Genomic DNA, 24,458 nt, shown 5'->3' with positions numbered 1-24,458 from the left:
AGTATAAAACTACGCATCTGTGTATTTCATCAAACCATTGTAAAACTAATTGGCACATGGAAAAAATTTGCATAAACCGCGATTTGCCTGTTTTTAACAGATGGCTAATGATGAATAGGAAACGAGTTTCTCCAATTGGCAAGTTCAGTTTAGTTCACATTACAAACACTATAAAAAGTAAAATAAACGGCGTTTAAAAAAAACCGACTTTAAAAATTAAACTAACTCTGTTTAACTAGTACATAGCTTGTCATTTCGCAGACTGGCACAGACTCCGAGAATATCAATCATGGCCATAATAATTGTCCTAATTAAATAAATAACGTAAAATAATTATTTTTCTACATTTAGGCGTACTTTTTTGGAGTTAGTTTAATTTTTAAAGTCGGTTTTTTTAAACGCATTTTATTTTATTATATCTCCGAAGCTGCAATCAAAAGCTACATACGTTTTTAATTATGTAATAGTGTTACTCATTCTTAATAAATCCCTTGTTTTATTTCTCTATAAGTTTGGACAGCCAGTTTAATTTATCGGGACAATGGGTTCAATAAATAAGCGTTTGAATAGCGGCCAAGACAATGTATCACGGCAGTATAAGTCGGTAGTCATTTAAATTATAAAATATGATTTGCTTGGCGTTAAACGTAATGTATTGTTGCAGGTGACCGAGTTGGCTCCGCTCCGCTCGCTTCTCGAGTGCATCCGTGAGGTGGCGCTTCGCCCTAACTTCCCTGTGCCGAATCTGTGTGAATTCGCCGAACAGATCTGTGATGGAATGACTTATCTGGAAAAGAAAAGACTGATTCATAGGTAATATTGAAATGTTTCCTCTGTATTAAAAGGCAACCATTAATGATCTAATTCTAATACATATTATATCAACATGAACACGGTTTATACCTACCACTGACCGTATTGCGCAGAATTTTCACCTTCAGATGATAGCATAATCATTTCTACAAAAAAAAAATGACCAGAACCGACACCTGAATTTAAATTTATTTAAAGTTCGCAGAATGCATCTGAAATGAAATTCATCTGAACCTGAATGATTGCGCTGTATCTTTTTACCATTTCATGCTTTTTAACAGACTTCACAAAAGGTGGGGTTCTTTTTAAGTATGATTTTTGTTTTGCAGGGATTTAGCGGCAAGGAATATCTTAGTGTTTAACAAAGATCGCGTCAAAATTTCCGATTTTGGTCTGTCCCGTGCTCTGGGCGTCGGCAAAGATTACTACCAAACAAACTACAATGTCAATCTGAAATTGCCTGTCGCTTGGTAAGTGAAGATTTTTATTTTTATGAACATTCTGAAGAACTCTCCCACAAACAAAAACTTCTATAATGTAGAATTATTAAGTAACGCAGTCTTTACGACATTGCTCAGTCAGGCCAGTGAGAATTTGGAATGCTATTTTTTTCTTACATCAATATTTTTTTAACACTTGGGGATCTTTCTTAGTCAATAGACTCTCATACATTATGTATGTGCATTACGTTATACTTTTGCAGGTGCGCCCCTGAATGCATACTTTACTTGCGTTTTACGTCAGCAAGTGACGTGTGGGCATTCGGAGTCTGCTTATGGGAGATGTTCACTTACGGCTTCCAACCCTGGGCGGCTTTCTCTGGACAGCAAATCCTTGAAGCCATCGACGCTCCCAATTTCCAGGTATATTAACGATTTTAGTTACAATTGAGTGTACAGATCGCCATGCCAGCATCACGATAGTTCGACCACCTGTATTTATTATAATAGTAGACTACGATTCATCATCATCATCATCTCAGCCATAGGACGTCCTCTGCTGAACATAGGCCTCCCCCAAAGCTTTCCATGTTGCCCGGTTGGTAACGGCCTGCGTCTAGCGCCTTTCTGCTATCTTTATGATGTCGTCGGGCCGTGGACGTCCCACGCATCGGTTTCCGGTACGCGGCCACCACTCCAGAACCTTGCTGCGCCATCGGCTGTCAGTTCTGCGTACAATGTGCCCTGCCAATTGCCACTTCAGCTTGCTAATTCGTCGGACTATATCAGTGACTAGTTCGTTTACGGATCTCCTCATTTCGATTCGATCTCGGAAAGAAACACCGAGTATAACCCTTTCCATAGCATAGTAGACTACGATTACTAATTTGTAAAACTATTTTTAATGTTCACAGCGACTGGAGTGTCCGGAGTGCTGTCCGGAAGACTACTACTCTACGATGCTTGAGTGTTGGTCGCACGATCCCAACGATCGTCCGAAGTTCAGAGATCTGAGCGGGAGGCTGAGGGATTTACGTCCCGAACAGGTATTAATTATTTTTATTTATATCTTTTTTACATTATAATATTATCTATGCTATTCCAATATAATTACGGTAAATTCAATCTTTAGTTCATTTACAATGTCTTGATTTAGAAATACGAGAATTGCTGAAAAAGTCCCATATTATTTAAAGATTTACTCAAATTAAAAGTGATGTTATTTTTATTGTTTAACAAAGGCTCATGCAAATACTTTGACTATAAGAATTTGGTAATATTCGTGAAAACCTCACCTATTACATATTAAGGGAGTATTACACTTCGATTTTCATCATCATTATTTCAGCCACAGGGCGTCCACTGCTGAACATAGGCATCAGACAATGATTTCCATAATAACAGCTATTAATTTTATCAACATCTTAATCAACATAATATATTATTATGCTTTTTTATTCAAGGTGCAAACAGTAGTCGGGTTTTCCAAACCCGATGATGGCCGCCGGAGCAACTTGATCGAGTACAAGATTGGACAAATCATTACGGTTTTGGGAAAAGAGTAAGTATATTTAATTTTGTACTTAATATAGCAGAGTACTGTGATTACGTCATCATTTTGTAGAAGACTGTACCGATAGGGTCCGGTTGCTATTTGAATGTATTTCTATTGGTGACATTTCTTGTTTATTCGTATCTTATCCACACTAAGGCTGGGTTGCACCATCTTACTTTAACTTTGACAAAAGTCAAAAATTTGTCAAACTCCATACAAAATGCACCGGTTATCGTTATACCTAGTTACGGTCAAAGCAACATGGTGTAAATCAGCCTAATACTATGCTAAATTGTTATGTCTGCCTTATAAATGTATTTTTCCTAGCATATTTTTTTGCCAGCAACAATTCCCTTACCATGTTTACCGCCAACAATACAGTCGTATTAAACGATGCGTGAAATTTTCTTCTAAGTTATGAATTATGTCTGCGATATTGAATGTAATCCCGAAATAGAAAATATCTTTTGTTGAGATGAGTATTATCCTCGTATATCTCCGTCGTAGGTAAGTCGTCTCGGTGATTTGAATGTCACTCTATCATTAACCCTTTACACCTTTTTTTACATGCTAGAATCTTCTGCTACATGCGCATTAAGGTATTAATTTTTAATCCATTTTCTGGGGACAAACTAATTTGTTACCGCGTGAGACATTTTCAATAAAATAGTAAGACACGGGTCTTAACGTGACGTTTAAGGCCGGGTAGCAGAGAAAATGGCGAAAATGAGGTTTTCATTTTTGAGGTACTAAACAGTAAAATTAAAGGCTAAGATTTTTATTGGGCATAGTTGAGGATATTTTCTAGGGCTATTAACGGATGGAAACACGATTTGATGAAGTTGACTCGATAGAATAAATTCCCAAAGTTACCTCTATTCGTTTTCTATTTATGGTTTTATTTTTAAAATAAGCGATTTGAGATTCTAAATCTTTTACTAAATTAAAGTTCAGAAATAACTTGAGGGCTTTTAACGGATGAAATTTTTATATTGCGTCTTATTTAGTTACTATGTTAAAAAATGTGGAAAAAATCGTCCATGACGGCTTGGACAATCTCAATCAGTCGCGCGGTGGCGCTTACGGAGGACGGACGCGTGTCAGTTTGTTGGACGTGACAGTTCGCGATTTGTCAATATTTTTGACAATGATGACTTTGATGAGTCACAGTATAATAATATCAGTGTTACTGGAGAAAGCTAAAATGTTTGATAATTAAGAATTATCAATTTTGTGTACCTATTGAAATTTAAATGGTTCGCATCCTTTTAAACGAAGATTCTACTCATGATACATAGTACATTCCTCAAATATGAGACAAAACCAATGAGTTAAAATTACATTTTAATAGTACCTACATACAATCGTCTTACACTCTTTAGAAGAGCACACTGATACCAATAAATAATAAAATATTAGGTCAGTGGGTCAAATATAGGGGCAGCTGCACGTCACTGAAAGACGATTCTGTTTACTCGGCGTCTGGTCTGGAGAACATGAACCCTTGTTTACAGATGCAGATGTAAATGGAGTTATAACTGGACAAATTTTACATGAAATGTTTAACAGAAATCAGTTAAAAGACACATACATGGAATACCAATAAGGTTGCGGAGGGAAAGCTACCTATTAAAGTTTCAACAAAATCCCTTAAGTAGTTTTTGCGTGAAAGAGTAACAAACATCCAGACATCCAGACATCATGACATCCAGACATCCAAACTTTCGCCTTCATAATATTAGTAGGATAGGATATTTCACAATCCAAACTAATATTTTCTATTTAGCATTTATAAATAACTCATTAAGATAGTAGCGCCCTCCTGTCAATGACATACCTGGAACGATAGAGTATTGGACAACTAATAAAAATGCTTTGTCCTAAATGACTGACGGATATCGTAGAGACCTGAAAGTTGGAAGGTGTGTTCTTTGTATGACGTAGGCATCCGATTTTCCGAAATGGGGTCATGAAATCAAGGGGGTGAAAAAAGGGGGCAAAGTTTGTATGGGACAAAGTGATTTTTTGGTCCAATCTACTTGAAATTTTGCTTAACAATTCCTTAATATTATAATTCATGACAAACGTGTAAAAGGGGTAGAAATTTATTTTGGGAGTCATTTGCTTCGAAGTTGATATCAATACTAGATACTTACTGCTTTTGATTTAATTACTTTTTATTTTTACAAGTGTTTGAAAACTCCATGTCAGATTGCAATCAATGTCAAGTGAAATCTCAAATTGTGATGCTCATAGTGATTTTCGGTACATACGTTATACATAAATTATGGAAAGAAAACACCCAGATCAATACAAACAAATATGTATGCAATTTTAGTATGATATTTTTATTTATTAATAAACAAAAAGACTGAACAAAATTGATGCGTGTACTGATTAATGTAATTAATCACATGCAAAGTTTCGTGAATTGCAACAACTATAATTTATTATCCAAGCTCTAAATAATCGCTACTACGAGTAACTGATCATGAAATGTTTTTCCAATCGCTCAAGCTCCCGATGACCTTCCCATAGGTCGGGTGACGTAATCTTGAAATTATTTTGGCCGACGCGGAACTTCCGGAAGGTCGGGTGACGCCACGCCTCTTTGAACCGTGTTTACTTTGGCAGTTATATTTTATATTGATTTATTCGATTCTAAAATATATTCCCAAAAATTCTGAAAGTTGTTTTAATTTGTATCACTTGGATATAATTTGTATTAGAAAGTGCTGTGAGTGTGACGCTTGAACGGAAGGAAGTCAACCTAACCTAACCAACTGCGTATTTCTATACTGTGTAGCTGGAAATTGTGGCGGGAGTTCTTTGGCGCGCTGTTTTCGGCGAACAATTGCGCGCGCAGATTTTGACAGCGCGAAATACCTACTTTAGCAGAAATACCAAGCCTTAATTTATGAGTTACATTATGTACTCACGGCTTGACGTTTCGGCTGCGATGCTGCAGCAGTGGTCACAAGCAGACTGGCGGCTCGCGAAAGTTTAAAATCTAACATTGTCAATAGTTTTGTATACCAACTGTTAAATGCATTTTAGGTAACGTTAGCGAATTCAACCTTTCATACATTTTTTAGAGATAGTTTGAGATAACGGGGAAAAACATAGTAGTTTTTTTTTCGACTTTTGGATGGGGGGTTAAAAACTTTCTGACCCATCGACATTCAAGCGGGTGAAGCCACTCGTTATAGCCACTATTTTCTATTAAAACTATGGTCAACAAGAATAAGATCAATTTAAACATATTTAATTTTATACTAATCAGTTAAAACATTTTTTTAATCAATAATTCCAGGAGCATGACCAATTCATCAATGTGGTATGGAGTGCTGCCCGCCGGCGCTTGCGGTATGTTCGACCCCGCGCATGTGAAGCCCTACTCCGGGCCCGAAGTAAGTATTGACACTATGCGTGCTATGTGTTCTGTGAATCATTGTCCAATAACCAACCGGGGACTTGGTGCTGTGCGAGTTATGCAATCGATTTTAACCGACATAAAAAAGAGGAGGTATTTTCTTGTTAAGATTGATGTGTATCTTACTGTTGTGTGTATTCATTCATGCATTTGATTTAGTGCAATGTAAAAGTCAGTCAATGTGCAAAATATATTAATTGTGATACCCAAAGCTCAGCGTTTTGACTTTATAGACAATAGACAAGTCAATTTTGAAAGAAAGAAAGAAAGAAAATACATTTATTTGGCACACTAGAACAACAAATTACAGAAATTAATACGTTAAAAAAAATAATTTAAAAATTATGCCAAATAGGCTTCTTGGGAAAATAATTTATTTAAAAATTATGCCAAATGGGCATTTTGGGCCTTAAAAGTCATAAGTAAGTTTTACTGTAACCGTGACTTTGACTTTTAGAAGTCGCCTTTTGTTTTTAAACGATACTTCATTTGGAATGCTAGTTCATTCAGATCATTGCATCTAGTAGTAATTAAAAACCAACTTTTTTGTGTTCAGACAATATTGTAAAGTTCATATAATTCGCAAAGTACTAATAACCCAAGTCATTCGGGCGTTTGTCAGTTTGATATTCACCACATTTTCATATACATGGTACTTGGTACTAATAAACCAAATCATTGCAATGTCGCGGGATGATTTTATATTCGTTTCTCATATCTACATCAAATGACGATCACGTAATGCTATAAATTTTTTAATAACATTGTTAAAACCTAGACTTTCCTAAGCGTGTTCTAATAAAATTCAAACAAAGTATTGTCTTTACTTCTTAAATGATAGTTTTTTTTAAACAACCTGTATGTTTTCTGTAACAAATAAAAAATACGGCCCTTTTATTACTTTACTAACACAAGTCTTAAGAAATATTAGCATTATAATAATCTTAGTTTTCAAAATGACGCATTCACTATAACTTTTTTACTTTAATGCCGGCACCATTAATATTTATCATCGTCATTGATGACACATCAAGTGTGTGACGTACTGATATCGAATCATCCCGCGCCTCACCCGGTGGGCAACTCCGAAACTGTTTCGGATCTGTGGGCTGTGTGAGTTTACATCAAAAGTGCTCACTAGTGAGCGCATTAAAAAAATGTATGAAAGTTCTACCAGGCCTGTTCATCTCCGCGAGTTTACATCGAAAACAAAACACGCACGATGGCCCACCTACAGGATACTATTCGACAAGGCCTCACATACGAGCGAACATTGACTCCCGCACGCGTATTCTTGTGTATGATGGATTTTAAGTTGCCTCAACAAGACACTGAGAGGTAAATAGGTAATTAATATCATTCATGATACTTCATGCAAAATCATGTATTTCCTCCGCCATTTTCCGCAGTTTGGCACCTCACGTCACATCATTTTACCGAAGTCAGCCCTATAGCTTCGGCGCAGTGCCGAACTGCCGATCACTGACGTTTGTCAACAAAATGGTGCTTGACTCTTGAGACAGGCTAAATTACACCATATTGTTAATGACATTGAGCATACATTTTTATAAATACCTTCTCGAAGTTAAACTTCTGTACGTAGTACTTATTATTATTCTGTGGTTCTACTTCTTGAACGTTTCCGCTAGGGGCGCTATACAATCCGTCATACATTTAATGTCACTTTTTACGCGGTCGACATCGATTGCGTTTGACGTAAACTCACACTAGGCCCTGTTTGTCACCGTTATCTCGCTTCGCGTGGCAACATCTGAAACATACGTCTTTCGGAGTACGCAAGCCGTTGCTTTAACCACGCTGCCCTGTCAGAAGCTATCCATGGCGTGTTCCCTCTCGCCTCATCCGATCCGGAGTTCCATCCGGGCGCGGCCCTCGCTCCTGCGGTCCGACGTCAAACGCCACACGTATACCGGCAAGAGGACGATTCAGAGAAGCATGATATCAAGCCCACAAGGTGACGTCAAACACACTGGACACGTCGGCTTGGACGGCGCGTACTTCGGAGATATTTCCTTCCTGGATCCGGCTGGTTGCGTAAGTACGCTTGCGGGATCTAGATGGCTTTGGTGGGGTTTTTAGTGCGAGAGATATTTTTTTTTACAAAACTGTATTGAACATAAATGCATTCAATAATGCAACTGGTAAATACGAGTCTTAGGAAATTCATGAAAACACATAATATTATATTGGTTTGTCTCTAATCCTTGCCACTATTCTTGCTCTTGTGCTCTTTATCTTGTTACTGTTTAACAGTTAACCCAAATCTTTTCTATTTGAAGAACCTACCTATATCTAAACAATGTCAAGATGTCTAGCATCTGATGTAACACATTGTAGATAGAATACCTTGCATAATTTATTAGCACTAGTAGAGTAGATTAAAATATTAACATAACAACAACATAGCAACATCTTGCGCAAATCCAGGGTTATCTAGATCTCATCTCTGTTTGTTTGGCCTGAACTAATCATTGTGTGTTCATTATTCTCTTACTCTTATATTTAAAAAAAAAACAACATTTGCATGCCGAGATTGATCTATGTTTTAAACGTTGTGTTACACCATAATATTACAATACATAATAAAAACAAGCGGCACACTCGCATTGATCGCCACTTGAGCTCACTACGATGTATGAGCACGCAGCGGCTAGTTACTTCCCGCGGTTGCCAATAGATGGCGTTTTGTGTCACTTAGATCGCGGTGTAAGTTTTCTCTAGGAACTATAAAGGTTTTAAGGAACTACTGTAAATAAGCTTCGGGAGTACACTTAGCTTGAACGCTATAGAGCAGTGGTTCTTAACCGGTGGTCCGCGGACCACTGGTAGTCCCTCGAGGCATTCCAAGTGGTCCACGAAGTGCACTTGCACGCCTTGGTCAAAACCACCTTTAACTGATTTTTGCAGTCAAACTGGTTTTGTTGACCGATTATGATTGACAAGACAGAAATTTGGTAAAATGGTCCCTCATGACTTAAAGGTTAAGAACCACTGCTATAGAACGTCTCGCATAATATTTGTTTAGATAACCTTGTATAATATACCTGTTATTGTAGCCGCCGCGTCAAGTCGTGACACCGTACAAGCCATCTGAGGACTTGGAGCAGATGCCGCTCCTCAACCCCAACTCGCCGTCCCATCTGTCTGCGGCGTCGTGCACGCCGCCCTATCCTCTGCTGAGTCCTGCGCGCACGGCGAGGACCTGCGACGAAGTGGATCTACCCTGTAAATTACTGAAGAAAGAACTCGAGTCTTTTCAAGTCTTTTAAAAGATACTCGACTCGTTTTGACGACTTATGAGACTTCACAATGAGGGTTTTCGCGATTGAAAAATCCGCCAGATGGCAATACGTGGACGCGAGGTCCAAATGCTGCATGATTGGTTATTTTTGACATGACATTGACAGATATGTCAAAATCCACCAATCACGCAGCATTTGGACCTCGCGTCTACGTATTGCCATCTGGCGGATTTTTCAATCGTGAAAACCCTCATTCAATCGAGTCTTTAAGTCTTGAGCCTTTTAGGAGTCATCGACAATGACTTGTTTTATTTTAGACTTACGGCCGAATACTGAAACGCCATTTAAATATTTGACGGCTTCTCAAATAGTTAAGCAGCTCCTAAACTTACATTTCGCATACTCAAAACAATATCTGAGCAGTTCTCAATTTTTAAGCACCTCTCAAATTAAGTTGCACTCAAACTCCACTTAAATGAATTTTCGCATACTGAAACGCCATTCAACGCTAAGCATTACTCAAACAACTGTCAAATCGTCTTAAGCAGCTGTTAAATTTGAGAGTGCTTGCGCGGTATCTTAAATCCTATTCTTATACCTAAATCGACCTAAATAGTGGTAAATAATGTGTGTCATCGTTATCATTTCTTTCGAGCCTCGAGGAAATACCTAGATCTAATCGCAGGAACGCAATAAGGCTGAACGCTATTGAAAAATATTATTATAATGACATGCAATTCCGAGCGAGGTTCCGCGTCTCTAAAGAAACGGTGTTGTTTCTGGATTCATAATTTGGAAGCTCTTTGAAACCCCTCACCAAATGCCATACAACCAGTGGACCAAATACTTATTATAACCCTACTGTTCTACGCAACGGGAAGTTATGAACGTGTACTAGGTGATATCTTCCACATCTAACAGCCAACTGTGCATCGTATAGTGCACGAAGTAACAACCAAAATAGCTGCTATGAAATCGCTTTACATAAACATGCCTATTTCTGAGGATTAAGGGGACATCGCATAGCAGCATTTCCAAGAGTTGTTGATTTGTCAATTTGATGCTCTGTCAGTCAACAATGATAAATGTCAATTGTGGTTACGTTTCGGTCCACGATCGCCACTTAATAGATTTCAACAATAAAAAGTATCACATTTAAAATTATTTTTTTAATTAAATAAAAATGCAAGCATTAATTTTTATATGATAAAACGAGATTTATATATAATAGAAACTAAAAATAAACTGTTCTATGTTAAGTTGATTGAGTATATTTCCATAAAAGACAATACATAACCAAACGATGCTGCGTGTAATGGATAAAAGACGTAAAGTTATCATTTGTGTAAATGAAAACATACTTTTTTTGGTAAATGTTGCCATTATGTAAACATTTGAGAGCTGCTTAGCTGATCACGGCTTCAAATCCGTTGAGTAGCGTTTGAGAATACCATTTAAAATTGAAGGATACTTAAATTTAGGAGCCCGTCAGTTGAGTGACAGATTTGAGTAGTGTTTCAGTATTCGGCCGTTAGTCAATTTAAAAGGACTCGAAATTTTTAAACGACTCAGTCGTGATGAAAAGTCTCCAACATTTTAAAACGACACGACTCGTTGGAGTCGTGAGTCTCTAATATTTCAGTTCAGTTTTAGACTGTTACAGCTAAAGTTATGTATTGCCATATAATTTCGAGTTCTTTACTAAAAGACTCGCTACTAAATTGTGAGTCTTTGAATAAAGAACTCGAGTCGTTTTATTTCCGAGTCCTATTATAATGACTGGAGTTCTCTCACCTTAGTAAAGAGTCTTGAGTCGTATTTTCGGAGTTGAGTCTTGAAAATCGAGTCTAGTCCTAACTTAAAGGATTTAAAAGACTCGAGTCCTTTTATCTCTACTGTAAGTGCATCCATTTCCATACTGTAGCCGCCACAAGTCGTGACGCCTTATAGTGGGCGCGCACCTATAAGCGCCGCACTTCATAGCAGTATCTACAGCTTCACCGTCATGAAAACCGAACCATGGTCTAGTTAGTTCTGGGGAAAAGTTAAAACTTTCATTGGCTGTTTATCTGTATGGACATAAAGAGCGCCCATTACACCGATTTGTTATCGGCCGATTCTTCATACAAATTAGAATCGGGCCCATATATCTGCCGACTAAAAGTCTGTAGTCTGCGGGGAGTTTTTAGAAAAGATATAAGTACACCACAGCCACAAACTCTTTGGTGTTCTTCACAAATTCTCTTTCCACACTTTTTTATGGTAATTGCAATTAATTTACTTACGGGGGACCCTTTAAATTGTCAAATTTTTCAATCACTAGTGCTCTGGGATTAGTGACGTAAATACATCAAAGAGCCCAATCCTTGTTCTAGGTCGCCGCCTTTTCGAAATTTTATTTAACCCACTTGTTACTAGCGTTCTTTTAAAAGAACGCTAGTTTTTACATAAATGTTTTTACAAATGTGGGCAGTGTAAACTATTTTTATGTGCAACATTTGAAAGATGAGGTGTGTCGCAGTACTGTCCAAGTCTTATAAGTACACTGACGTAAATAACTATAAAGTTTTGGAGCGATTGTTTTGAGATAAATTTATCATGAGTGATTTAAGGTAAGTGATAGAAAAAGTGAATTCCGTAACAAGTGGGTTAAATACGTAAAAAATTAATAAGCAACATTTAAAGTGGAGACATGGAAAATTTATTTCTTTGAGAACTTAATTTAACGTTTGAAGCAATAATTAGCTCTTATGGAAATGTTCAAATTAATATTTTGAAGGTCGCCCCCTTCTTCGTTTTCGGTATTATTGCATTAATATTGAGAATTTTTGATTTTTCCATAAAATACTTTGCCGTGAAGAAATCACTAGGCGCTTTGCTTTATCGTAGCTGTCAAGTGTCAAATGTGTGTTTGTCAATCCATTACAGAGTAGTGTAGACAGCAGAGCGCGCAAATATAAATAGTATCCCTTATGTTATGACTTCTATTGTTACGAAATAATTTTATACTTATTTTGGTCAATATGACTAGAAAACCCTTGCAACCTTTCTTTGCCGTACCTTCAACTTACCATATTACATTTTCTGTAATTTTTATAATATCTTGTTTCAGCATACCAATGTTAGTAAATAGTAATAAATAACATGATAATTGATCGTTAAAGTAGTAAAAACGAGAAACGAAAAAAACAATGATAAAAAAAAATAAACGTGCTCCCTCGCCGCGAGCATTTGTGTGTAATGTAACGTTAAAGATTCGAGCATTAATCAGTGAGGGAAGGAAACCGACCATTACAGCGCGCACCTTGTAATGATACAAAACGAGTATACATCAGTGAAGGAGGAGAACCGACATTATAATACGCACCTTGTAATCTTTCTTGTAAAGTCGTCAGTAAGGGAGGTAGTATTGTAATGTAATGCTCAAAGTCGAATCTACAATGTTACATTACACATAAGTGCTCCCAGTGAAGCAGCATCTTAAGGTTTTAATTTTCAGGTTACCTACTCTTTTATCACAACAATGAGAAAGAACATACTACAAAAAAACATTTTTATGTAAACGAATCCACTTGGAGATTTCAAGTTTGTTTGAGCAATTCCAAGAACTTTCGCATCATAATATTCTCCATTTGGTTGCATTTCAGCAATCTAAAAATTATTGGAGAATATACACGGTTTTCATCCTTACTTTTACTTGTTACATAATATGCTAAATGAGTAAAAATAATTAAAAAAAGAAATGAGAAGTGTAATATTACTGTGACAAACTGAATTTATGGTTGACCCCGCGAGTGCGTGCAAGTGCGTAATAATAATGAATTAAATTAATAATGAAAGATAAAACAGTTATTTTAACGCGTCTTTCCATTCTATACATGGCCAGAACGCAGCCATAGGAAACTCTGTAAAGCAGTTTGTGTGAGATCGTGTTAGTTCGTTGCGCCACCGCTATCTCGGCTAGCAAATCGTAATTTCACGATAATTATCGTGATAATAACAGATGGATAATTAATTATCGATTGATGAACTGTATTCGAAGTTTTCGAACGTGTATTTCCGCACTTGCGTCTAGTGGTGGGTGTTAATCAACATAGATAGTTATAAAACCTATGTATTTAGCTCTACAATGATCACTAGTTATCTAGGGTCAAAATATTTATCTATTTTCAAAGCTATATACGAGTAGCGATGGATAACTTGACAACAATAAGCAACCAAAAACATAAAGCAACATTTGCAATCAGAATTTCTTATGAAACAAAATGACAAATGTTTCTTATACTGTTGATAATTATCCGATAATTATCGTGAAGCGTAATTATCTTGATAATTTCGAACCCTGGCGCTGCACTTAACACTGAGAGTTTACTGGATAAATGTCAAAGTGCCTTTTAGAATCAATCAATAATCCGATGACGAAAGATTGTTTAGCCAGAGCTCTTTATTTTTCAGCCACTTCCAAAGCAAAAAGCCAGAAAAAACCAACCCATCACTCGTTTGAACCAACCACCAGCAAGAGTCTATTGAACAAGGTTAGTATTTTCACCCTATTTCTAATGAACATAAATTCTATTTAAAATGCATTGTGCTACCACGCACGTTGTGATTTGCCTACAAAGCAAATCACAACTTGCGTGGTAGGAATAATACATAAAAAATATATATTTTGGGACGTATAAGTGTTAAAGTACTCTTAATCTCAAGTGAAAATAAATTACCTATTTAGTTTGTATTTATAACCATTACTTTTAGGTGAAGTCGGCGACCATCGGACGTGCACATAAGAGCGAAGATATCACTCGAACTGACGAAGTCCACGAGTATCACGAAATATCCGACACAGATACGGTAAGAAAAATGTAATATGATACCAACGTACTTACTATTTTAGAGATCTACAATCAGTGGCATGGAATGTTGTCAAAGCACGTCATCAACAATATTTCTTCTAAAATAACGACTAACGCCAGCTCAAGAGCAGTTAATATGGTTTGGTGACCCATTCACACATATTGCTTATGTGGTCTTGGTAATAAAAGTGCTTTTTTAAGCCTACTTACAGAAATAAATGAGTTAGGTACGTTCTTTTTAATACGGTTACACGGTTCTGACAAATAGGGTCTTACACCTTTTTTGAAATATGTTGTAAATCAATCCTGAGGTTATAATGAACCAGTGGAGTTTAATTTAAATTTTTAAAAGACTATAAATGCCTTAAAAACTTAAATGTAAATATGATTTTGACTTTTCGTGCGGAAACGCTAGCCACCATGCTGATTCAGCTCGTGACGTCACTCCGTTAGTTTCTATAGCTTTACTCTAACTTGCTGCTTTCACAAAACCGTCTTCCATGACACCATTTTAATAAAATAAAACTTTAAAGTCCTTTATCGTGATATTATCACAAACAAATTCAATATTTTACACATAAATCAAGCCAAAATCTACTTGTTTACTAACGGAGTGACATCACTGCGGATCCGTCATGACGGATGGCGTTTTAGACATTTGAAGAACAGATTAAAATAGATGATTTTTAAAAGAGAATAATAAAAATCTATTTGCGCTTTTAAGTAAAAAATATCAACGTTTCCCGTTTAGTTTTTATGAAATCTAATAAAGACATGCATTTTTATATTTTTCTTACATTGAGTAAAATACCCTATTGCCAAATTATTCTGCTATAATGATCTAAGATCCGAACTAGAAGCTGCAACCATCTGTTTATTTACACCATTACCATTAAAAGAATTTTAAATCAAATCAGGATTTTTAGGCAACTCAACCAACTCAACCCTGCGATATATTTTTTAACATACTAAAATTTATTTAAAATACTTTTCATTGAATAAACAGATGGTTGCAGGTCGCTTCTATTTCGGATCTTGTTTTAATAAATATTATCAAATAGCCTCTAAATAACAATTGTTTTTTAAATCTACATGTTTTTATGTCTTCGACATATTATTATCATCAATTTGATAATTTGCTTGTTTGCTGCTTTTCGCAAAACTTTGTAGGATCGATAACATTCTGTACTACTGATTGTATGTGTAAATGTAAATACGATTATAATTTACTGTTGTTAGTAGGTATGTGTAGAATAAAATACTCAAATTATATTCCTTAATTTTCAGACTTTTCTAAGCATAGTGGAATCGTGAGTCTGTTTTTAGAGCTCGTAACTCACCTAAACGCAATAGTTTTAACATTTTTGTGTTAATCGCATCCGCGGTCTCGTTTTGTTTAACAACGTTCGTTGACATTGTCACGCTGTTCGCTTGATTTTAACCTACTATTTGTCATACGATAACATTGATTGAAGTACTCGTACATTCATTGATCAACCGCTGGTACATACCACGGCATATCCCACACGCTACAGCGGACGCCTAATATCCGAGTTAGGAGCGCAGCCGTCCGTGAATCATCATCCTGTAGCAGATAAACGCATGCATTATATTGGGCATGTTCCGGTTTACACTGCGAGCACAGCTCAGTGCTCTCACTAGTGAAAAATTCGTTCCGTTATGGACTGCCAGTTCACTGCCGCAGGGAAATATTATGATGTCATGAATCGCCCTTTTTGTACTGTTACTACTGTGTGAGCACTGGCGCTTTCGAAGTAGGGTGCTCTCAGTAGCTGCTTTTATCACGTGATCAAAAAATTTAATAAATATACAATAAGTTTTAAAAATAGTAACATTTAAATAATATTTTTTCTTGTTGAACGGAAAACATTACATGATTAAATTTTTATTTGAAAACAGTGTCGAAAAATGGGGATGAGTAAGCGTACTAGACTGCGTTCCGTTTTAAACAGTACCTAACCAGTATAGAAAACTAAAAAGGAGCGGCTTTACAGTATTTGTTTTGACGTCACACCTAAAGGTTTATATAGACTGGAACGTTTACTCGTAACAGAACAATGAATCGCTCTATGACATGTTCTAGTGTAAGTGTCGCCCTTTCACGAACCAAATGTCGTACATTTTACCTGTACTGTACCATTTGTAAGAACGTTACATATTATTATATTACATTACATAGAAATTGTCTAGTCTATACTCACCTCTGCAGTGGTCACAGTCACAGTGTATATCGGAACACACCCATTATCAGCTATCACAGCGCACTCGCCGACAGTTCCGGAAGGGCCGCCACTCATCTCATTGCGCCGTAAACACACGATTCGTTTTCGTTTACAGGATAGCATTGCTACGGAAAACGCGAGGGCCGAAGGCTTGGCGCAGCCCGAGAGCCCGGGGATACCAGTAAGTTTTATAATTAACTAGCGGCCGCCCGCGACTTCGTACGCGTAGACCCCGTTTCACCCGCTTAGAGGTTGAATTTTGCAAATATTGACCATCCGTAAAAACCATCCTTGGACTTAAACGAACACTTAAAAAAAGAATTGGTAAAATTTGTCCAGGCGTTGGTGAGACCTACACATTTTGCGATACATTTTTATTTTATAGTAATCATACATTAATTAATTAACTTACGCCATGGCCTTGATTTTTGCTATTCAGTGTCCATTACTGTAATTACTTCTGCTGCAATTTGAATTTACAGTAACAATTTTTATCTTTGCAGAAAACCTACGGCGATTTCAGCCAAAGTTTGCTGGACCAGATGGAGTCCATGTTTCGCAGTTACGACGGCAGACGCCGAGAAGAAGCTGTAAGCACCTATTTTACTTTATATTTTAGTGCTAAATGCATTTGCCCGCGAAATATTTTGATACAGATCGTTTCGTCCACGAAGACGCTATTTATGGTCGAGGGAAGCGCGGGATGCGGTGAGTTTGATCCAAGCAATCCCAGCGTCATTATTGTAGTGTGCGTGTGCACTCATGGATAAAAGACAATGCCGGAAATTGGCGTCTTTTTTTTTCGCGCGGCCATCGACCAAACTTTGTTTTTTGATTACAAAATAGTGTAATAAACCAAACTTACTATGACATGTATGTATACCTCTAAACTCAGTCTAAACTGAGTTACGAGCATTAGAAGTTTGATGATTTTCATACTAGATTTGCTTTTTGCGCGCAAAGTTTTGTAAGAAATTGCAATAAAATAGTGAGATTGTATGTGTAAACAAACAATATCATCCATTAAAGGCTTCAGACATCAGTATGGAGCAGAATCAGCGCAATAAAAAATAGCGCAATATTTTGTTGCAATTTCTTACAAAACTTGCGATTTCTTACAAACAAATACAAAATCTGGCATTGCCAAGACAATGCCGGAAATTGGCGTCTTTTTTTTTCGCGCGGCCATCGACCATACCTTGTTTTTTGATTACAAAATAGTGTAATAAACCAAACTTACTATGATATGTATACCTCTAAACTCAGTCTGAACTGAGTTACGAGCATCAGAAGTTTGATGATTTTCATACTAGATTTGCTGTTTGCGCGCAAGTTTTGTAAGAAATTGCAACAAAATAATGACATTGTATGTGTAAACAAACAATACCATCCATTAAAGGCTCCAGACATCAGTATGCAGCAGAATCAGCGCAATAAAAAAATAGCGCAATATTTTGTTGCAATTTCTTACAAAACATGCGCGCAAAAAGCAAATCTAGTATGAAAATCATTAAACTTCTAATGCTCGTAACTCAGTTCAGACTGAGTTTAGAGGTATACATGCCATAGTAAGTTTGGTTTATTACACTATTTTGTAATCAAAAAACAAAGTTTGGTCGATGGCCGCGCGAAAAAAAAAAGACGCCACCTTCCATACAAAATCTGGCATTGCCATTTAGCGTGTACCGAACACTCAAACATTAGCGGAAAAATGGTGGGGCGCGTCTTCGTGGATGAAACGATCTATAATATCGTAAGATTAACGATTTATTATTACACAGGTCGTATGGAAGTAGTAATTCGCACCATTTTGCTGAAGTCCTTGGTTTTTTGCTGATTCTTTTGTTTTTTTTTTTACTTGGAAACTAACTTTCAAACCGCCATTATTTCTGAATACCAATTATACGATAAAATTGGTTTCAAATGCTTCATTTTGATAAAGCTCCAGAGGAAACCCAAGTCCCGAGGTAAAACAACTCTTTGGAAGACCGTGCGTGGCTTCACTGCGAAGGTTAGAGTACGTAAAGGAAAATACAAGGACTTTAGTGTATCATTATTTGTGCTTATGTGTTGTCTCCTAAAATAGTATAATGAAAGGTTTCACTGTCAGTTTTTATGTTATTTTTTAATGAAGTGGAGAAGTTTCCAGTTTTTTCTTTTAATAAGTAAAACATATTGGTGAAATAATCATGAAAAAATCTGTACACAAAATGAAGTTACAGGGCCCTAAAAATGCGCATAACAAATATTTCGCGCCATTTGAACGTGACTTCACGCCATTAATGTGGAGTACAAACAGTGAATCACCCCTGGTCCAGTGCTGTTGGTTGACTGACAGATCCAATTTTTTACCAATCTTGTAGTTTTTAATTTTTCTGGCCATATAAAAAAGAAAAAGAAAACTTTGACATTATAGTGTCATTCTCGACAGTGCATTAGGGGTGGTAAGCATTGTGATTGAAACTTGAACAGGTGACCTGACGTCACGGCACCGCCTTAGTTTTTAAGTGCCACGCGAAAATATGTAGGTAATTTAAATAATTATTTCTTAGCCATTTCTTGATGGATTTCAAAAATAACTTCACTGGCTTTTTAGTTTTGGTCTATATTTTAATCCGATTCGGTAAAATATAACGTTTTCAACATCACGAAACTTCTCCATTGACAATGCTGTGCGTTTTTAAATGTTGTGTAATATGAATTTATGTCGCAGCTGAATTAAACAGTTCGCCTTTTTACATTATTTATTTATATTTATTTATTGTAAAAATAGGTGGGCTCATATTTTTTTTAAACTCCTGTTTTTCCGATATAGTTGATTAATTCGGCTGAAACTTAATATAAAAATTGCATTGATACAGTTTAGGGATTTGATTCCACATCGAGCCTCATAGCTTTAAAAGAGATAACCCTAACTTCTTCAAAGTTAATAAGCGTGTTTTCCGACACCTCCTAGAAAAGTGACAGTATAATATCTGGCTATGGTTGTTATAACTTTTCAGGAATCGGACGATACGATGTCGTGTTGGGAAATGAACACTACGCACTATCGTTTCTCTTACATATAAAGCCCCACGATTGGCTACTAAATAATTTCAAAATTCTTCATTTGTTCAGGTGCTTTTCTGGAATTGTTGGTAAGAGTAGTGGTGGTGAAACACAGTTGTAGCTAGGTTCACACAAAGCAGCCATATTTATGGGAGTTGCAAGCGGCAGGCGTAAGTAAACACTGACACTGACTCACTTCTTAAAAAGTGTCAACGCATAAGGTATTTTTATGTGTGTGTAGTGTTTTTTAAACTAGAGCTGATTTTCCAATAGACAGTAAAAACGAAAAATAAGATAACGAAAAATGCGGTACCTGCCATGCCATACTTAAGGTAATATTTTGCAGACATGGGTGTGTTGATATCATATGGCGTGTCTGTCTAATGTCAGTGGTTCTTAACCGGTGGTCCGCGGACCACTGGTGGTCCCTGGGAACATTCCAAGTGGTCCACGAAGTGCAATTGCACACCTTGGTCAAAACCACTTTTAACAGATTTTTGCAGTTAAACTGGTTTTGACCGATTATGAGGTGGTCCCTGACAAGACAGAAATTTGGTAAAATGGTCCCTCATGACTTAAAGGTTAAGAACCACTGGTCTAATGTAAAGTCATCATCGCCTTGTTTTATGATATCGTCTTGATCTTACATTCAATGGTAACATTATTTATAATACAGTGTACGAGGGCTGTTACATAAATAAATACCCGAATTACGCAAAAAAAAAAATTAATCTTTAGCTCCTTTTATAACGACTCACTAAGCCTAGTGTTTGAAGTACTCCGATAAATGTTATTGTCGCACACTGAAAATCTGCAAAAAAATGCCGCAGTGGCGGTTATGACCAGAAGGTCGTTTTTTTCGTGAATCACTTTCTTATTAACTAAAAATATCGTTTTGCTAACTCCCTGTGTATGGCAGCTTGTAAATATTTTTATGTAGGTTAGGTAGTCAGTACCTTTGATCTTGAGATCTTTCTAGACTAGACACTGTGTGACACTTCCGCATTAGTCATGTTATTTTTTTCACTCGGAATTTTGTTAGTTCTTTTGCAAGGTAGTTATCTTGTAGTTAGTTAATGTTATTCAATATTTCATTAATTGAGATTTTTTTCTAATGTGTTCTTGTTTTACGACGTTTCAGGGAGCTACAAGCAAACAAGTTGATTCGGATACAGAATTGAGGTGAGGATTCAAAATATTTGTCGGCCGTTTGGTGTAGTGGTTCGAATCGGACTACTATTCCGGAGGTTGCGGGTTCGATTCCCGCACAGTACAAACATTTGTGTGCATGAACATATTTGTTTGTATTGGACTGGGTGTTTTCTATGTATAATATGTATGTACATATTTACAAAAAAAATAATTATTTAAGTATGTTTATATCCGTTGTCTAGTACCCATAGTACAGTCACGGAATGAAAAGGTTCGTCAGTTTTCAAATTGATTCCTTCAACGAATCGCGAGCACATATTACCTTTTGAAACTATGTTACAGAATAATCTCGAGTTAGAGAAAATAATCTTTAACTGTTCGTCAGTAAAGTTCAAAATTATTCGGATCAAAGTTGTTTGACAATTTATCTTGTCAAGAAGATTATTATGATTGATAAACTAAAACCTTCTTGTTGGTTCAACCTGCCATTATTATTTCTATTAAATAAAAAAAACTATTGTCAATTGGTCAATGTCATCATTGCATTGCACTGATGGGATAGAAAAATAAACAAGCAAAACCTTATTTGTTAGCAAACGTCATATTTATTTAAATGTTAGCAGCACTGTTTCTTGCACTGTTATGTTGGCAGGTTTGACTCTTACAGTACCTAGTGCAAGCGAAAACCGACACTAAGGTGACGAACCTTTTCATTCTGCGACTGTACAAGCTTTGCTTAGTTTGGGGCTAGCGGCGCAGTGTAAAATGTCCAAGGATATTTATTATTATTATTTACTATGTATTGTACCCCCATGGTCTTGTGATAAGAGTTATACCAGGCCTGTTCAAGAAAAAAAGCGTGCGGTGCGCTAGATGGCGACACAGTAGCTTCTTGTAGCAGTCAGTCCTATCGTATTGGCACAGTACCGAGCACTGAATAGGTCAAGTGTATTTTGAATCGTTTTCTAGAGTAATAAGAGTGAAATTCTCTTGCAATGGATTTCTCTACGTATACAGGGTGTTAGGTAAATGGGTATATGAGCCGACACTAGCCCATGTAACATGGGCATATAAATGGTATGGTGAAGTCAGAAATTTGATATCATCATTTTATTTTTTTTAATTTTCATACAAAATAAATTTTATAAAATCCGATTTGTATGAAAAATAAAATAATTAAAATGAAGATATCAATTTTCTGACATCACCATACCATTTATATAACCATGTTAACATGGGCTAGTGTCGGCTCATATACCCATTTACCTAACACCCTGTATAAACGAAACTATGCACCATGTCCATACACCATTTGTTGACGACATTGAGTATACATTTTTTAAATGGCTTCGCGAAAAAAACTTTTTGTACGTTGTACATTATTATTCTTTGGTTATACTCTTCCATTGGCGATATTCCCAGAGAAACACATGGTGTAAAAACACTTTGTGATTGCACTTGGTTTGCTTAGGTAGACTTGATTCAAACTGTTAATCTCAAAAAAAAAATATTCTTTGACGTCATACTCTATTTTCGAAGATACAACTAAACTACATCAGACGCTTATAATGGCAGCTCATTGCATCTGATATTAAGATTTTTTTCTAAGTAGGTACCACTCTCGAAAAAGAAGACATGTAGTGGAAAGTTGGCGTAATTTTAATTTACTTTAGTAATTGTAATACATTGCAATTTTCCAGGACACACACATTGAACAAGAGCGAAAAAAAGAAACACAATGAAACCGGAACCATGAAGTTGATGTCTGCTCACGATGAGAAGACCCTGGACACAGCATGCGCTTTGGCCCATGAACTGACCACCAGGTTAGAAAACTTAGCATAGCTTCCTATAGCTGCAGAGGCTACCTTATTATTATTTATTACCTTTGTTACTCACTTCCTAACATCCGTTTGAGTTAAAATGTTGCATACTGTATAGGGCGCGCAATGAGAGTTGAGGTCATTAACGTAAGCAAAGATATGATACGCTGTATGTGCTGACGTCTTGCGTAGACGGACTGAGAAGTGCTTTCTGTCTCGCTTGCAGAAATTTAGCTAGAGCGAAGTAACTAATGTATTCGATATTTGAACTTGAATGTGTTGTTTGTGATCTACAGGATGGAATTTTTTAATGCCACCTGAAAAAAAATTGCTCTTAAAACTATACGTAGAAAATTGTACTCTAAAAATATTCCTTTATTTTTGAAAAGAAAGAACTGCATTCAAAGATTTCCATAAAATCGCTTGGCACCCCCGGGAATCGAACTGACTAAAGACCCTGTATTTAGTTTGGGTTAATTATGAGGATGAAATCTCTCTTAAGAGTATTTTCCCTTTCGGTGGCTTTACAAAATTCCACCCTATATTCAAATATGATATCAGTGTATATGTTTGCTTCAACTTTTATTGCGCGACCTATAATTCAGATGACAATGCTATATGATGATGTAATGGACCTAGTTTAATGATGGAGCCAGAAGGTGGTCATAGAAAACGTTTTGAAATTTTTTATTCATCGACAGGTCGATGACGGATCTCGATAACAGAGCGCCCAGCTCTCCCAGCGACCGCTCCAAGTTCCACTTCAAGTTCCCTTCGGTGGCGCTGCACCACGCGCCGCAGGAGCCTGACCGCGAGCCCTACGGTATGTCTCGCGTGGCCTTTTGTTGCAGGACCGACGACTAGACGCGCCCGACGGTAGCGTCGTCTGACGCGCCGCGCCTAAAAAGGCCCGTGGTAGGCTCAAGTTTCTGTGGCATGACCGAGAGAAGTGGTGGTTAATTTAATCACGACACAAGCCTTATTCTGACTGCATAGTTATGAGATCCCTGACTGAAATACCTTGAGGTGTTAAGATCAATTAGGTGTAATTTTACTCTGAAAGCTCTGGTGGAACAAATATCTTAAAATAGCCCTAACTAGTGATTTTACATTGACTGGACTGCAATTTGTTCGCAATCCTTAGCCAAAATGTTGGTGGTAAGCTTCCGATCGCGGGAGAAATAGGCTCCATGCTAGAAATCCATCAAGCTAACAGCTCCATTTATATTAATCATATTTTACATTTTTCTTGTTCCATGCGGGACGACATATTATAGATGTGAAAGCCAAAAAATCAGGGAAAGACAAAAAAGAAGGAAAACCAAAAAAATCTTTTTTTACAAAAAAAGAAGGCAAACCTCAGAAAGAAGGGAACCCTCAAAAAGAGGAGAAAGCCACAAAAGATGAGAAAGCCAAACAAGGAAAAGCATTGAAATTGAGATCCGGTGAGCCGTAATCATTATTGTATAAATGTTTATATTGTTTACAACATTTGTAACTACACACGATTTTTTTATCATTATTACGGTGGCCTCATTGCAACACACATTTTACTGCATCGGTTCGAACAGAGTTGTTTCACTCAAAGTTCTTTGGTTTGATTATGTCCTATGTTTGATGTTTGTTCGTTCCAATTTGAGTTCTACCCATAGTTACAGTATTGCAATTTTATTTTTGTCGGTAGATATTTAAGGGTAACATTTATTGATCAATAGCAGTTGCCAGTGTTGTTGTAACCGATTAGAATCACGTATCTGAGTCAATAATATTCGTATAGCCTGACCAGGAACATAAAAACCCTCGCCATGTTGCGGAAAACTAATGGTACTAATTTC

General features: G+C 36.7%; 1 protein-coding gene across 4 annotated transcripts in view; it reads left to right on the top strand.

Annotated features, from left to right (window-relative positions):
• Positions 1–24,458, top strand: part of Ack-like (activated Cdc42 kinase-like) — a 44,125-nt gene that overhangs the window by 8,356 nt on the left and 11,311 nt on the right. For 3 of the 4 annotated variants that reach the window (XM_028313588.1, XM_028313587.1, XM_028313586.1), the window contains exons 6-20: positions 665–813; positions 1,143–1,283; positions 1,517–1,676; positions 2,168–2,299; positions 2,717–2,814; positions 6,122–6,218; positions 8,072–8,296; positions 9,319–9,487; positions 13,960–14,039; positions 14,260–14,355; positions 16,716–16,781; positions 17,104–17,190; positions 20,790–20,830; positions 22,501–22,626; positions 23,325–23,446. In XM_028313588.1, the coding sequence (XP_028169389.1) occupies positions 665–813; positions 1,143–1,283; positions 1,517–1,676; positions 2,168–2,299; positions 2,717–2,814; positions 6,122–6,218; positions 8,072–8,296; positions 9,319–9,487; positions 13,960–14,039; positions 14,260–14,355; positions 16,716–16,781; positions 17,104–17,190; positions 20,790–20,830; positions 22,501–22,626; positions 23,325–23,446 (1,789 nt within the window). The remainder of the gene's footprint in view (positions 1–664; positions 814–1,142; positions 1,284–1,516; positions 1,677–2,167; positions 2,300–2,716; positions 2,815–6,121; positions 6,219–8,071; positions 8,297–9,318; positions 9,488–13,959; positions 14,040–14,259; positions 14,356–16,715; positions 16,782–17,103; positions 17,191–20,789; positions 20,831–22,500; positions 22,627–23,324; positions 23,447–24,458) is intronic. The other variant, XM_028313589.1, reaches the window with a different exon arrangement.

Source organism: Ostrinia furnacalis, unplaced genomic scaffold (assembly GCF_004193835.3).
Source record: "Ostrinia furnacalis isolate ACB-3 unplaced genomic scaffold, ASM419383v2 OfSCF4280, whole genome shotgun sequence".
Classification (NCBI taxonomy): Eukaryota; Metazoa; Arthropoda; class Insecta; order Lepidoptera; family Crambidae; genus Ostrinia; species Ostrinia furnacalis.
This window is presented reverse-complemented; position numbering and strand designations above follow the sequence as displayed.